Source organism: Onychomys torridus, chromosome 4 (assembly GCF_903995425.1).
Source record: "Onychomys torridus chromosome 4, mOncTor1.1, whole genome shotgun sequence".
In the NCBI taxonomy this organism is placed as follows: domain Eukaryota; kingdom Metazoa; phylum Chordata; class Mammalia; order Rodentia; family Cricetidae; genus Onychomys; species Onychomys torridus.
In genome coordinates this window covers 3,714,263-3,730,170 of record NC_050446.1, presented here as the reverse complement: position 1 = coordinate 3,730,170, position 15,908 = coordinate 3,714,263, and the positions used below count along the sequence as shown (strand labels likewise).

General features: G+C 44.3%; 1 protein-coding gene across 8 annotated transcripts in view; it reads left to right on the top strand.

The window, feature by feature from the left end:
- Cntrl (centriolin) overlaps positions 1-15,908 on the top strand; it is an 84,180-nt gene that overhangs the window by 53,609 nt on the left and 14,663 nt on the right. For 5 of the 8 annotated variants that reach the window (XM_036183045.1, XM_036183047.1, XM_036183043.1 and 2 more), the window contains 9 exons: positions 1,483-1,672; positions 3,592-3,908; positions 6,797-7,008; positions 9,113-9,305; positions 11,812-11,942; positions 12,040-12,180; positions 12,292-12,418; positions 12,564-12,728; positions 13,428-13,587. In XM_036183045.1, coding sequence (XP_036038938.1) covers positions 1,483-1,672; positions 3,592-3,908; positions 6,797-7,008; positions 9,113-9,305; positions 11,812-11,942; positions 12,040-12,180; positions 12,292-12,418; positions 12,564-12,728; positions 13,428-13,587 — 1,636 coding nt within the window. The remainder of the gene's footprint in view (positions 1-1,482; positions 1,673-3,591; positions 3,909-6,796; positions 7,009-9,112; positions 9,306-11,811; positions 11,943-12,039; positions 12,181-12,291; positions 12,419-12,563; positions 12,729-13,427; positions 13,588-15,908) is intronic. The other 3 variants (XM_036183048.1, XM_036183046.1, XM_036183044.1) reach the window with 1 other exon arrangement.

Genomic DNA, 15,908 nt, shown 5'->3' with positions numbered 1-15,908 from the left:
TGGTCTTTCCTGTGCAGCTTTGGAGCATGTGCCATTTCTGTGAGATTTATTGTCCAGAAGAAGGCACCTGGCCTCGTAGTCTCCTTTGCCCTCCCCAGCTGGGCTCCTCGTTGGTATTCGGGCAGGAGACTGCGGTATCTGGGGTCAGGGGGAGAAATGGAGGGTCCTCTTCCTGGCTGCAGGCTGCTTGCACGGACTGGAACCAGCTCCACTGCCTTGGGGAGCCTGGACTCCTGAAGTGGAGAAGGACAGGGAAGGCTGGCAAAAACTACTGTTCCGTTCTTGAAGTCCTGGAATGAGAGAACAAGACCTGAAAGGACCTGAGGTTTAGAGGAACCTTGGCCCAGGGTAAAGGTTAATTTACTAACAATCACCACAAAGAGACTGACAACAGGTTATGAGCCGAACAGAATAGACAAGACATAAAGAAGGAAGAACACTGTGTGCAGGGACCTGGGGGTCCTAATCCAGTCCTGAAGGGCTGCAGATAAGCAACCAATGGCCAGAAGAGGGTTTGAAGCGGCCTTCATCCCTGCCAGCTCAGGTCTTCGGTGGGTCAACCTACTCTTAATTGAGCTTCAGTTTTATCTAGACAACAGGTACAGAAACCAGACAAAAACTTACGGTTGGTCAAAACCAATAGGATAAAGTTGCCAGAGACTGAGGTGCCCCCCAGAACCAGTATTGCGAGAGGTCCCAGGTTTCAGCACCAAATACTGGGTCTGGGATCATGCAATAATGGAGGACAGACCACCAAAGTCTGTTAAACCAGAAGCAGACTTTATTCCAGAAAAAAAAGAAAGAAGAAAATTACCACAGGGCACAAAAGCTTGTCAGTTAGCTGAGACCATAGCCAATGCTGGGGATTCTGAAGCTGTGGCGAGAGGGTGGATTTCAAGCCCCTTTTTATAGCAAAAGTAAGCATCAGGCACGGGGTGCATGCTAGGAGTAGCGTAGAAACAACTATTAAAAATTAACCTTGGTCCAGGCACTTGTTGGCTCTAAGGGGCAAGGGGGTTAAAAGTTAACCCCTGGCTGTTGATAGAGAAGCTGGCAGTAAGCAGAGAGCCATTGTTAGAAGGTAACCTTTAGAGCTGATGACTGTCAGCTTTTATTTTTTTTAGGTTTACAATTTTATATTTCTATATTTCTGGACCCTTCAGATGCTGTTACATAGCTTCCTGAAGAGATCCTTTCCCTTCTCACAGAGCAGTCTGACATAACTCTAGCACTGCATATCTACTCCTCCCTGCCCAGCAGCCTTCCTGACACTGCTCTGCTAAAGAGATGTTAATAAGCTGAGCCATATGTATGGACCATCGTTTATAACTGTGTAATCATTTATTTCTGTGAAAACTGAGAATCATAATGGGGAATAACTCCTTTCTTAGTGTGTGTATCTCATTAGCTGTACACTTTGATATATCTAAAGGTCAGCCTTTCCATGGGTAATGGTGGTGTGCTCTCCTGTCATGATTTTAGGTTTCCAGCCATAGTTCTCAAGCCACCAAGGACTCTGGTTTGGGTCTAAAGTATACAGCATCTACTCCTCTTAGAAAACCACAGCCTGGACAGCAAGAAGAGAAGGACAACAGTGGACCTCTGCCTGCTTCAGGATACTGGCTCTATTCACCCATCAGAAATAGGCTGCATAAGTCATTTTCAAATAGAGGTAGGCCACATCACATAAGGGAAGTTGCATTTCTCTTACCTGTTTAATAACCTTTTATTGTTTCCTTGAAATCTACAGATGCATTCCAAAGTCCTTAGCTTATTCTGAGGTCCTGTGTAAGCCTGTGTTGGCCAATAACCTATCTTCCCATAGATTATCTGAAAGGGACTCCCACACAGCGGGGGACTCCCTTCCAGACCACAGACCACACCAAACATCTGTTTTCACGGAGAGACCCTTTATTAAGCAGGAAGAAAAGTTGAAGTGGCTGCTTTCTGACTCTGGCAGGAAAACAGCAGCCAATGATGTTGCAGGTGTCATTTTAAGAGGAGAAGAAGGGGAGGCCTCTGTTAGGATGGGCTAGGATGCAGTGGTAGAGGAGATGGGGGTGAGGGGAAGGGGAGGGGGGAAGAGAAAGGGGGAGGGACATCTGTCCAGAGGGACAGAGGACGGCCTCTGGATAGAGAGGAACTGGCATGGCCCTTAGGCAAATGGCGGTTTATAAAGGGAAAGGGGAAACCCAAGTTAGGATGAGGTGTTTAATTTTAATTGGACATGTTAATTAGGTGAATCAAAGGGAGCTTTTGATTGCTGGACCTTGGTAGTCAGCCTCAGGAGGAGGAAGTGGCCAAACTGACCAAATAGACCTTGGTGGCTAGCTTTGGGACTGTAATCTAAAGGAGTTTAGCAAGGCAGAGGGAATGGGAGAAGGGCAAGGCCTGCCGGAGCCACGTGTTCAAGTGGGCTAGTTAGTGTCCCTTCATTATCTGTCTAAAGCAGTGGTTCTCAGCCTGTGGACTGCGACCCTTTGGGGGTTGGAAAACTTTCACAGGGGTTGCTTATCATGCATATCAGATAATTACATTATGATTCATAACAGTAGCAAAATTACAGTTATGAACTATAATGAAATAATTTTACAGTTGGGGGTCACCACAACATAAGGAACCGTGTTAAAGGGCACAGCGTTAGGAAGGCTGAGAACCACTGCTCAAAAGATACATGTAGCATGCCAGGTTCCTCAAGCCCCTTTGCCTTTGTTGTTTGTTTTCAGTGTGCGGGCTGAACACTTAGCTGCCGAGCTACATCCTCACCTCTCTGTTAAACCATTTTTCTATAATGCTGTCTTCCTCTTTGCTTCCCCAAACCAATTCGTAGTCAGGGTTTAGTAAGACTGTGCTCCCTGTATGGTGTCTTCCTCTACTCTCTCCAGATGAACAGCTCTGTGGCTGGTGCTTCTGGATCATGGGGCATTGGGCTTTTTTTTAATATCATGGCTTTATGTAGTAGCTCTACTAAGATTGTCAAAGGTTACTCTTCCAAAGCTCTGTTCAAAGAATGAGACTTGTATAGCCTAAGCTCTTACATTTCATAGCTCTGTGGTCATAGTCGAATCATTTTACTGCTCTGAGACTGTTGATCTGTGACATAATAATGCTCCATTTTGATGATTTGCCAATTAAGAAAGTATTTGTTGGGATGAGGATGTGGCTCATTGTTAGTTCCACCCCTAGCAACACAAATGCAAACCAACAGAAACTCTGTATTGGGTGAATACTGCTGTGTGATTGCTTTATTTGATGTCAGGTCTGCCAGCCCAGCTTCTGCCTTAAGGGGAGATAAACTGCCATACTAGAGTGTTGCATGTCATGTCAGAAGCAATTGGATTTCTGTCTGATCTCATAACACTCTACATAGTTCTTGTAGGATGAAGCAGATGTTCAAATGATTGTTGAGTACATTATTAATTAATGGGTGAAGAGGCGTGAAATGCTGGCTGCTGGAAACACTGTGTATTGATGTTTAAGTACAGTTGACCATTCTTAGAGTTTTGTTCTACGTCTCCATTGTTTCCATTGAAGTGCTGTTGTTTCTTGGTAAATCTGCTTACCTACTACACTCTCCTGTTTGTTTCATAGAAGATGCGGACAGTGGAGGAGATAGCCAGGAAGAGAGTGGACTGGATGACCAGGAGGATCCCTCATTTGTGCCTCCTCCTGGGTACATAATGTATACTGTGCTTCCTGATGGGTCTCCGGTACCCCAGGGAATGGCCTTGTATGCACCATCGCCTCCTTTGCCCAACAACAGTCAACCTCTGACCCCTGGCACTGTGGTTTATGGCCCACCTCCTGCTGGGGCCCCCATCATATGTGGACCTCCTCCCACCAACTTTGCTGTTCCCCTTGTCCCTGTGGGTGTGCAGCATTGCAACATCCCAGAGCACCATAACCTAGTAAGTGGGAAACACAGCTCTATCCTTATTATACCATAACCTAGTATGTGGGAAACACAGCTCTATCCTTATTATAGCATAACCTAGTAAGTGGGAAACACAAGCCTGTCCTCACCACTTCCAGTGCCTGAGACAGACGCACATGTGATGAGTTCACAGAAATGTGGGCCTAGCCCAGGAGTGAGATTATAGGACTGATGTTTATGAACCAAACATTCTCCTATTAAAATATGAATTTGAACAGGATAGTAAACTCTCAAGCCCAAATCCTGGCACAGCTAGCAGTTTTCTAAAATGCTTTCAGTCTAAAAACCAACAACTTTCCTACAATTTTCTCTTGTTAACTGTGTAGTGATGTTCATATAAAGCTATCACATACTAGTATCTATAGCTTATGCACATGTGAGTATGCTTCACATGTACATGTGTGCCTGTATATGCTGATATGTATAAAGAGCATACAGTAGGTATGGGTTGAAATTACCTCTGGGTTAACTGATGATTTTTTTTTTTTTTTTTTGAGCTGAGGACCCAACCCAGGGCCTTGCGCTTGCTAGGCAAGCGCTCTACCACTGAACTAAATCTCCAACCCTTAACTGATGATTATACATTATATTTCCATGGTTACTGTTGTATGCACATTTGAATTCCATTTTTTCCATTTAATGTTAGAAATAATACCCAGTACTTTACAATTTAAGATTTTATTAGTTTTAATTACATGTATATGTGTGTTGGGCAAGTATTCATGTGAATGTGATGCCCTCAGAGGCAGAAATGGTATCAACTCTCCTGGAGTGGGAGTTACAGGTAGTTCTGAGAAGGTGGTGTGGGTTCTGGGAAAGGAACCTAAGTCCTCTGAAAGAACTGTTGTATGAAAAACTTTTCCTGGGGAGACACAACACACGTGTTTACTCACCTGGGATAACGAACCCACAACAGACAAGTACAGATACCACCAAAGTCCAGCTTGGTGAACCAATGAGTGTTTATTGGGGTCACTTACAGGAATGTGGGTGAGGGGGTTACTTACAGGAGCAGAAATCACTCACAAGCAGTTGCATCACCAAGACCCACCCTGCTCACAAAAGCTGGGAACCTGGAGCATACTGTACACACTGACAGCTCACAGGTTATAGAGTGTCCTTTCCAAGTGACTCAGTTGCTCTAAACCACTTCCAGGCATCTCAGGAGTCTTTGCAGCTTAGCTCTGCTTATTCTGGCAGGGAGGGGCTTAGTAAATGTGGTCAGTTTCAGGGACTTCCTGAAGCTATTTTGAGTTGTTTACTTTCCTGCTTAAGAAGCTTCCCTGCAGTATGGAATGTTTCACTATAGGAGGAAACTTATACAACAGTCCCTACAAATATTTTTAAACAGCATGTTAACATCTATGTAATCTTTCTTTATTTGTAGATGTAATAGGTGACTGTGGATTCTTAAGTGTGCTTTTTATTCTTTTCTTAAGCTAGATTCTAAGAAGGGATTACTTCCTGATCTGATTGCTTTCTAACTTCTGGGTTCTAACATAATAAAACTGCATTCCAAGTCCTCTTTTGAGCTCAGAGCTTGGAGCCTTTGTTCTTTCCTCCCTCCTCAGCCCACTGAGGGGATAGAAGAGAAGATACCTGTGTTCCCTTCTAGTGGGTCACATTTGGTCCACAGGGCCCACGTGCATTTGTGTGGCTACTACAGTAATTACTCACATATTCTGTGGCTCTGATGTACATTCAGCTTGTAACCATCTGTCTGTTAAGCATTTGCTGAGACTGCTTGGATTGCTTCTACTCTCCCAAAGTGAAAGGGCTGAATTGGCATAGGACACACTGAGACCTAGTTCTCGGCACAAAAGATATCTATTTGCCCCACAGAGTCAAAGACAGGAGACAGAGGACAAGGAAGAAGAGAAAAGTGGCAGGGGAGTGGGGGGCGTGGAATATTTGCCCTGGAGGAAGAAAGGACTGCTTCTGGATAGAGAGGAGACAGGTGTGACCCTTAGGCAAATGGCATTTTATTAAGGGACAAGGGGAAACCCCCATGTTAGGATGAGGTGTTTAATTTTGATTGAGCATGTTAATTAGGTGAGCCAAAAGGGGGCTTCTGATTGCTGGACTAAAATAGCTGGGCCCAGTTAGCCTCAGGGGGAGGAAGTGGCCAAATAAGGGAACAGGCCTTGGTGGCAAGCTTTAGGAATGCAGTCTAATGGTTTTAGCGAGAGAGAGAGAGAGAGAAAGGTGAAGGACAAGCCTGTTAGTGCCATGTTGGCTGTGTTTGGGTATGCTTGGATCTGCTGGGGCCTTCAAGAAGACAGGACTCAGACAGCTGCGCCAGTGTGCTTTCACACCTCAGACATTTCAGCTGCTGCTGCTTTTTTTAGTTTTTTGAGACATGGTTTCTCTGTGTATCCCTGACTGTCTTGGAGCTTGCTCTGTAGACCAGGCTGGCTTCCAACTTGGAAATCCACCTGTCTCTGCCACCCAAGTGCTGGGATTAAAGGCGTGCACCACCACTGCCTGGCTAGCTTTTTATTTCTTGAGATTCAATTTACCTTATTCATTCTGCAAAATGCAGGCAAAACATGTCTTCTAGGAACCTATTCCAACAATTCTCCCATGTGTGGAGAGTGGAGAGAGACTTCAATGTGTTTGTTCTGCTAGATCTGGAGCTCCAGAGACAGAGAGGTCTGGTGAATCTCTACTGCATCTTCAGAGTGGTGGAAAGGTCTTGTGAAGTCTATTTCATCTATGCCATGTGAAAACATTGGCTTCAATTTTTCTTTCTGAAGTCTTAGAATGTCCCACTATTTTTTAGACCACTTTATCCAGTTTTGATAGCAAAAGGGAAGAGACACCCTCTGATATCTTAGTAATGCATTCACTTTCTGTGGTCAGGAGAACGAAGTGTCTAGACTGGAAGACATAATGCAGCAGCTAAAATCAAGACAGCGGGAAGAGCAGTGGCTGAAAACATCCAAGCAGCAGCATTCTGAGAAAGAAGCAGAGGAGCTGCATCGTAATATTGACAGCCTTTTGCAGGAGAAGAAGGAATTGGAGCAGGAAGTAGAAGAATTGCACAGAACCATCCAGAAACATCAACAGCGACAGTAAGCATTTGCCATTGTATTGTTATAATTGAGAGGGAACGTACAGTATCCGTTCTGAAGGGCACCCTCCGTCAGCACTGCTTCATAAAACATTGTCTTTTTAGAATTTCTTAGATCTAAATGGCAAAATAGTAAATGTTAGCCAGATGTGGGTGGAGATCTCTACATGTGGCAGTGGGAGCTGAGAAACAATTTAATTGCAGTTAATTTAGTGCCCACGTGGTGAATACCATTTAGAACAGCAAATATCTAAAATCTCCTGGTAAATTATACAAATCGGCTCTTTTTGTAGTTGTCTTTGGTGAACAGCATGACCATTTTCCATCCCAGCTACCACAGCAAAACATACAATAGGGTGTGTAAACCTTCTTTCTCCATGGTGTCTGTTTGGTTTCCTTGTCCTGACCATTTTCTGTTATTTTCACTGCGTGCCCTTTAATTAGTGGAATTCTAGACCACTAGAGTAGGTTCCACGCTTGCCACCATGTGTAGAGTCTTTCTCCCCAGTCTGTCAGGAAACACTGGATTCAGTCTCATCTCAGTACACAGGCAGTCTGAACCCTGCCTCTCTGTCATCCTTCAGCCTCACACAGCTCTTGACCTGACCCACTTCTATGGTCTCCCCAGCACCACTTTTCTCCACTCCACACCTCCACACACATCTTCTGTCCTCTTCCTGAAATGCCTTCCCCAAGCCCTGTCTCTGTCCTGCCTTCCTTTTTTTTTGAGCTGAGGTTCGAACCCAGGGCCTTGTGCTTGCTAGGCAAGCGCTCTACCACTGAGCTAAATCCCCAACCCCTGTCCTGCCTTTCAAACAGAGCTGGGGTGGAGAGCCTGGAGAGATGGCTCAGCAGTTTAAAGAACTTGTTGCTTTGTGGAGAGGATGCAGGCTTAATCCCAACACGCACGTAGTGGCTCACAAACATCCGTAACTCCAGTTTCAGGGGAGCTGACATCCTCTTCTGACCTTTGTGGACACCAAGCATTCAGTGGTGCATATACATACATGCAAGCAAAGCATTCATACACATGAAATCTAAAAAAAAAAAAAAGAATTAAAACAAGGTCAGGGGATCCCTTTTACATCAAGCCTTTCTTTTTTTTTTCCTCAGGTACCTTGTAAAATGTAGGGTTAGCGACCCTTGACATAGTCCTGTGAGCAGCCAGAGAGTCAGTAGGGTACCAGCTGGACGTCTGTGGGTGCCAGCACCTAATATAGAGGCAACTCACATAGCCTCTGTTGTCTGGTCAGTTGTCTAAAATGTCTTCTGTGGTGGTCCATGGATTATGGAGGCTCCCTAGTTTGTGTCATTTAATCCAGACTAGCCAAGGCTCAGGGTGGTAGGGAGGCCTGTGAGGCATGTGGAGTGAGGCATGTGGATCACCATCTAGGAGTGGACAGCTGAGGGATCACAGTGCTGAGGAAGCGAGAGCCCCGCTGAGAAGAATGGGGTGGGGTATAGCTACTTCTCAATTACAAGTGCGTGTTAAGAAGAGCACAGGGCAGGACAGTAGGGTGAAAGGATCGTTCTGGGAGGGGGGGGGGGGTAGACCTGAGTGTCAGAGAAAGGCAAAAGTTCTCTGCATGCCCTTGTGTAAAGAAAGAGGGAAAGCATCTGTGTGTGGAGCTTGTTTTCATGTTTTTCTGTGAAGCAGTCTATTTTCATTTAATTTTGTCATGTTAGCCTTGAGTTACTGGATTCTGTGTCCTTTTTTGTCAAATCTTCTATGACAGTGTTACTCTGACATAAAGAAGTAAGTCACACAACCATGCAGTGTTTGGGGCTGACTGACCTGGGGATTGTCCTTGAAGACTGTCAAAGGAACTAGATATTATTATGAAGTCATTTCCTATATTTCTGTTTTTCAGAAAAATAATGTGGTAGCACTGTGTTGGCCAGATGTTGACAGCATAAATCCATCAGTCATTTTACATAGTGTGCATTTACTGCCAGGAATATTCCATGTTTGTATTAAGAGTATATTTTGAACTCGAGTAGAACATAACTAATTGTAGCTACCTCTCAGAAAGTTAGTAAATTCACATTTTATGAGTATACATATGGTCTGTTTAAAACCTCTCGATATTTATGTAATTTTTTAGGGACTTCATTGATGGAAATGTTGAGAATCTCATGACTGAACTAGAAATAGAAAAGTCTCTCAAGCGCCATGAGGATATTGTTGATGAGGTTGCGTGCTTAGAGAAGACGCTTCTGAAGCGGCGCTCGGAACTCAGGGAAGCTGACCGACTTCTAGCGGAGGCTGAGCATGAGCTCTCCTGCACTAAGGAGAAGGTGAGTCCGCTTGGTTCAGACTGGGGCTCCTGTGGTGACACGAAACTACTGCCTAAGTCTACCTAAGACTGCAGGGGTACACTGTCCAAGTCTGACCCTGCCAGTCAGGATTTGGGCATTTGGGTAAGTCGTGTAGGTCCTCAGACTTCATACATGCTGTTGTTCAGGAGGGAATCAATAGCAAGCATGCTTTAAATTCCTGAAGCGGTTCAGATATCAGCTTGTCTCTCTTCCCCATCTGAGTGTGTATGTTGGGGGTTGATGTTTGTTTTTAATTTGGACTCTTCAACCTGTGTCTTTTTAAATGACCAGTCAGATTCTTAGAGAAGTCGTGCTTTTCTTCACGATGATAACAGAAGTAATGATGTTTTCAGTCCCTGGGTCATAGATTTCCATTCATTTAAGTACAGCCAAGTCAAAATTAAAAAAAAAAAAAAAAAGAAAGAAAAGAAAGATTCTGAGATGTTCTTTACTGGTAACTTACCTCTGTGGACTACTGAGTGATAATAACATTTTTTTAGGCCACGCAGAAGAAAGCCAAAGAGGGAAAGTGGTTTCCCAAGCCTGTATGGTGGCTATTTACAAGTGCTGTTTCATTCAGCATCCCTAGCAGCCCTGTGAGATGACATTAACTCAGTTTGCACATGCAGCTCAGAAGGGCTCATAACTGGCCCAGAGTCTTGTAGCTGAAGCGCTGCCTTCCCAAGAGTTCTTTAATAAAATGAGAATCCAGAGGGAAAAAGAGCCCCAAGTACATGAAACACCTCAGAAACTGTTTTCACTTTGCTAGTTCAACTTGAATCTATTTAAGTTAATAGAAACCTACTACTTGGGAACTGAATGAATGGTTTCACCTATTAAAAAAAATTCTGTGGATTGTTGTTGCAATACAACCCAAAGGTTTTTTATTTGGTTGGTTTTGGTTTTTAACCTGTTTTTCAGGATGTTAGATCAGGCTTTATCTGCTAGTCCACAGGGTGTTGGGACCTACACAGAGGTGAGCAAAGCATGTCTCTAATTTAAGGCTGATGCTAACCCCGTATAAACTGTAATAAGTTTCTGGACCTTCAACATTCCAACCCCTTAACATCACTGAGGTCCATCAGCCTTTGCTGTCATAGTCCCTTCCAGGAATCCTCCTTCACATGGTCTTAAATGAGAACAGGGAAGTCCTCATTTCTTTTCATCTCCTTTTTCTTGTTTTAGAGACAGGATTTCTCTGTGTAACAGCCCTGGCTGTCCTGGAACTTGCTTTGTAGACCAGGCTGGCATCGACTCCCAGGGATCCGCCTGCCTCTGCCTCCAGAGTGCTGGGATTAAAGGCATGCACCACCACCGCCTGGCCTTCATTTCTTTTCTTTCTTCTGAGTAGTCCTTGTGCAGTGTGTGGAGAAGTAGGCGTCACAACACTGGAGAAAACCTCTCACTTGTGTTAGTTTTGGCAGTGGCAGTGGGCACACAGGGAAAGGCACACAGCAGAAGGAAAGGCACACAGGGAAAGGAAAGGCACACAGCGGAAGGAGAGGCACACAGCGGAAGGAGAGGCACACAGCGGAAGGAGAGGCACACAGTGGAGCCGTTCTTTCTCCTCCTAGGGACTCAGGCGCAGCTTGGAAAGAAGGAGGGGAGAGGAAGTAGCTAAATGTGCCAGACGTGTTCCAACCTGCCACGGGAGACTAAAGCTCCTTCCTTCCTGAGCTCTGCCCATTGCAGACATGGCTACTGCTGTGGACCTTGACAGCGAGTGTACGTTCACGGGACAGTTAGTTCATAGACAGATGTCACACACAGACACCTTTGACTTTTGAGGCTGGATATGAGTCAGTATTCAGCTAAGTACAAACTAAATCTCCTTTTAGATCCATTAAACCTCTTATTCTAGGCAGATCAAGAAACCAAGTTAATATTTAAAAAGAGTTTTTGCCATATCTAGCATAGGAGTATTTCCAAAGACTTGAAAAGATTTTGGTGTTTGTGTTCCTTAACTACAAGTAAATCACCATCACAAAGTGAGCATCCATTTCAGCTGATAATGTCTGAAGTAAGAAGAAGCTGTGTGGAAGATTGGTAAAATCATTGCCATTTAGTTGGCTAGATTTGATGTATCAAGTTTTTGAAATAAAAAGATATCTAAAGTCAGTCTCATCATCTTCAAACAACTTTTTCATACATGCTTTTTGTTGACATAGATGTGATTTTATGTAGTTCCTTTCACAGTGCTTATACCATTTACAGTGTTTTCCAGGTCTAACATACTTGAACATGTGTGTGCTACTACACTGTCATTTTAACAGTATTGTTTTAGTACACTGTCACTTCATCTTTTGTCGAAATTTAGCCGGTTACATTTTTACATAGTAATTATTTGCTTCTGGACAGTTTTCTAAGTATTAGAGAGTCACAACAAAGGAATGTTTTCAGGTTTTTTCTCCTTTTCTCTTGTTTTCTGAGATAACTGTGGTGAGTACTGTAGCCAAATTGTTTTTAACGACATTTTCTCTTCTAGACAAAGAGTGCTGTTGAAAAGTTTGCTGATGCTGAAAGAAGTCTGTTACAAGCCGAGTCAGATGCTGAGGCATTAGAAAAGAGAGCCCAAGAGACTGCACTTAACCTTGTGAAAGCCGAGCAGCGACTGAGGTGGGTGGACCCCCTGGCCGCTGCGGGCTGAGGTGCACAGAGTAATGGTTGATACATGCTAAACCTGAAGGACTGGGGCATAAATGTTCCCTTGTAGATTGCTCCAGGCTGATGCAGAGGACTTGGAGCAGCACAAAATCAAACAAGAAGAAATCTTGAAAGAAATAAACAGAGTCATAGCAGCCAAAGATGCAGATTTCCAGTGTCTGAGCAAGAAGAAGGAGAAACTGACAGAAGAGTAAGTAAAGGGCTCTGGGGGCTGCGCCGGGTGGGGCTGCGCCTGGGTGCTGCAGCAGCTGTGGGCATCTGACTCCTCCAGAGGCTGCTCAAGTGCTGCCCTGCTTTGTAGGCTCCAGAGTCTGCAGACAGACATCGAGAAAGCAGAACACAATGAGGATCACCACCTGCAGGTCCTTAAAGAGTCTGAGACTCTCCTTCAGGCCAAGAGAGCTGAGCTGGAAACACTGAAAAGCCAGGTATGGCTAGACCCTCAGAAAAGACAGTTTAAGATATATCTCTGCTTGAGGATTGCTGGATAAGGTTTATTTATTTGTAGAAAAGATGGAAAAGTATTAAGAATGTGTACATCCTGGAGTCACACTTCCTGGCTCTCCCTTTCAGGTGACAAGCCAGCAACAGGAGCTGGCTGTCCTCCACACTCAGTTGGGGCCTACAAAGGAAGAGCTGCTCTTACTCCAGGACAGCCTGGTCCAGGCAAAAGCTGACCTCCAGGAAGCCCTGACACTGGGCGAGACAGAAGTCGCTGAGAAGTGCAGTCATATCAGGGTATGTTTGGCAGTAGGCTTTCTTAGGAGTCCAAGCAGTGCTGTAAGTTTATTTTGAAGTTTTTCCCTGGTTCTTCCCAAATGGAGATAGAAATGCCTCCTCTACAGTGCTGTTTGGGTGTGTGTTAATGTGTTGGTGATGAAGCAATCAGGTGGCATCTGGATACACTCTGGGTTCTCTTGCTTCTTGGCTTTCTCATGTCTTTCCTGTCCAGGAGTACCCTTATCCCAGTCACAGGCTACATCCCATTCTGCCTGTTTCTCATAGCTCAGCCACATGCAACCTCCTGGTTTTTTCAGTTGCTCTTAAGGAGTTTCTCTCTTGTGCATCTGATAGCAGCTGCTTGTCTACTGAGCATCTCAGTCTGTGATATGTCTGCGCCCCTTGCCTTCTGTATGACAGCCCCTGAGGCTGGTGACCGTGTCTGTGCCCCCAGCCTTCTGCCCTGACAGCCCTGTGACTGGGAGCAGCCTTTGCTTGGGGTAAATGGCACAAACACATTTGCATGAACATGTTACTTTTTTCTATTACACAGTAGATGTTAGTGCAAAATATAGTGCTGTTCTTGGTATCAAAGGCAAAAATTGCTATAAACTAAATTACAAATTAGATGTTTGAGATAAAATAACAGAACTAACTCCTGTGAAAGGGATGCCAATTCTTAATTTCACAGAGGAGATGACTTTTATTTAAACACAGGAAGTAAAATCACTTCTGGAAGAGCTGAGTTTTCAGAAAGGAGAACTGAATGTCAACATCAGTGAAAAGAAGACTCAGCTCGCACTTATAAAGCAGGAGATGGAGAAAGAGGAAGAAAATCTTCAGGTAGTTTTACAGCAGCTGTCAAAACATAAGACTGGTGAGTTTAAAGAACAAGTGTCAAAGTGTGAGGCTGGGGACATCTGAATGCAGGCCACAGAGAAGCACAGCTGGTCAGAGTCACATCCTCTGGATTGTATAAGCTCACTGATAAGCAAGAGGAGCAAGCTATAAAAGAAACATTAGTTTGTTAAGGTTGATTTAAAGTGAAATAACCATATTGGTGGCAGATTAGTATATGCTGATGGAAGGAAGGACTCTTAGAGCTGATGGAGTATAACTGAGACAGTTTTAAGACTCCAAATATTCAGACTTGTAAAACCAATTTTGTGGGGTATTTGATCACACGTGAAACCCAAAGCTCTGTTAAAAAATCAGCCTTGGGGGGTTGGGGATTTAGCTCAGTGGTAGAGCTCTTGCCTAAGGCCCTGGGTTCGGTCCTCAGCTCTGAAAAAAAAAAAAAAATCAGCCTTGGATCAGTTGACAGGAATTAGCCATAGAGAGTACGGAGGACCCAGGAAGGTGGATAGAAAGGCGAACAGGAAGGAGTAGGGAGGTACTTGAGTTTCACAGTATTTTTTGTTTGGAATGTCTGAAGAGAGTCTTTCTTGCTAGATCTCTGGCCAAAAAGGGGAGTCAGTTGGTGGCTTCTCAGCCTCTCTGAGCTAGCAGGTTTTCACCCCCAGCCTCTGACTCCAGAGTCTTTATTGGTTAATAGAACAGTAGAGACTTAATTAAAAACTGGCTGCCACGGTAGAGCCGGTGCTGTGGTGGGACTTGAAATCCTGCCAGGCCTCAGGGCTGCAGGGCCACAGCTGGTAGTTAAAATATCAGTAGATTCAGGTGCTGCCAGTAAGCTGACTAAAAAACAACAAACCCAAGTGTCCATTTCTACTCATCCAAAGAGGGCCAACCTTTATTATTAGCAAAATTTCTAATTACGAAACTGGGAGGAAAAGGTTTATGTTTAATATTTAATGACATGTAAAAATAGGGTGAAAAATGTAGATGAATGGTGACTGTGGGATATAGCCCAGTTATTTTATTTATTTATTTATGTTACCATCATGTTTTATTTTATGTGAGTATAGTGTAGTCATGTGTGTGCATGCCTCTGTGTGTGCACAGCCCAGAGGAGGACATCTGGGTCACTCTGTCTTCTTTCCTTGAGACAAGGGCTCTCACTAAACCTGGTCCCAGTGATCCCCCTGACTGTGCACCCACCCTACCCCACACATACACACATAGAACACTACAGTTATAAGTGCACAGCCACACACCAGTCCTCAGACCTGCATAGCAAAAGAGTTTACCTGTAGTGTCCTGGAAACCTGTCTAGGCAGTGAAGGGAAGGGGAGAAAACAGACAGGCAGACATGCACACAGAACAGTGGGGATCCGGTGAGCCGTACTCCTTCTGCCAGAGCAGCACCGGCGGGTGGGGCCAGTCTCAGTAGGAAGTCTCTCAGGCTGTAAGTGTCTGGGAGGAGGAAGCTGCTTTTGCTAGTCTGTGTACACACCGTCAGTGTTCATGAGCTAAGGGAAGAAAGGCTTTGCCCATCAAGTTGGCTTCCACCTGAGGACTGGGAATTTCTGGAAATTGTAGGTAATTACCATTGACTATGGGTCTGAGGCCATGCCCATGGTCAAACAAAGTATACTGAAATAAAACACCCCAAAATGCTGTTGTAGTATTCATCTTTTGAATTATTTTATTCACTGTTTTGTTGATTGTGTATGTGAGGAACAGTGTGGAAGTCAGGACAACTTCTAGGGCGTTGGTTCTTTCTGCCATGTGGGTCCCTCCTATTGATCTCAGGTCACCAGGCTTGGTGGTAAGAACCGTGTCACCAGCCCTTTTAGAGATTTCTTTATTACATTTATTAGTACTTATCATTTGACTGTTGGGCTTTAAGATTTACTTTCCAGATTGTCCCCAAAGAACAAATACCTATATTTTCAAGTTCATGCTATTTTAATTAATATTTTTTCATATGAAATGTACTTAGCTCATTCTATGTGGATATAAATGCTCCTAGAATCAGAATTTTATTAAATGTTTTTAACAAATTAGTGTTATTTTTTGGTTGGTTGATTGGTTGGTTGGGGGGTTTGGGGGGGGGGGGGGAGTAGTGGGTTCCAGACAGGGTTTCTGAGTAACAGCCTGGCTGTCACGGAACTCTTTCTAAAGACCAGGCTGGCCTCAAACTCACAGAGACCCACCTGCCTGTACCTCCCAAGTGCTGGGATTAAAGGCATGCACCACCACCACCCAGCTAAAAATTAGTGTTTTTAACACTACATTCAAAAATATTTTTCCTTTACAAATAAAATCAGCATTTAGGCAGTTCAACATAATTGT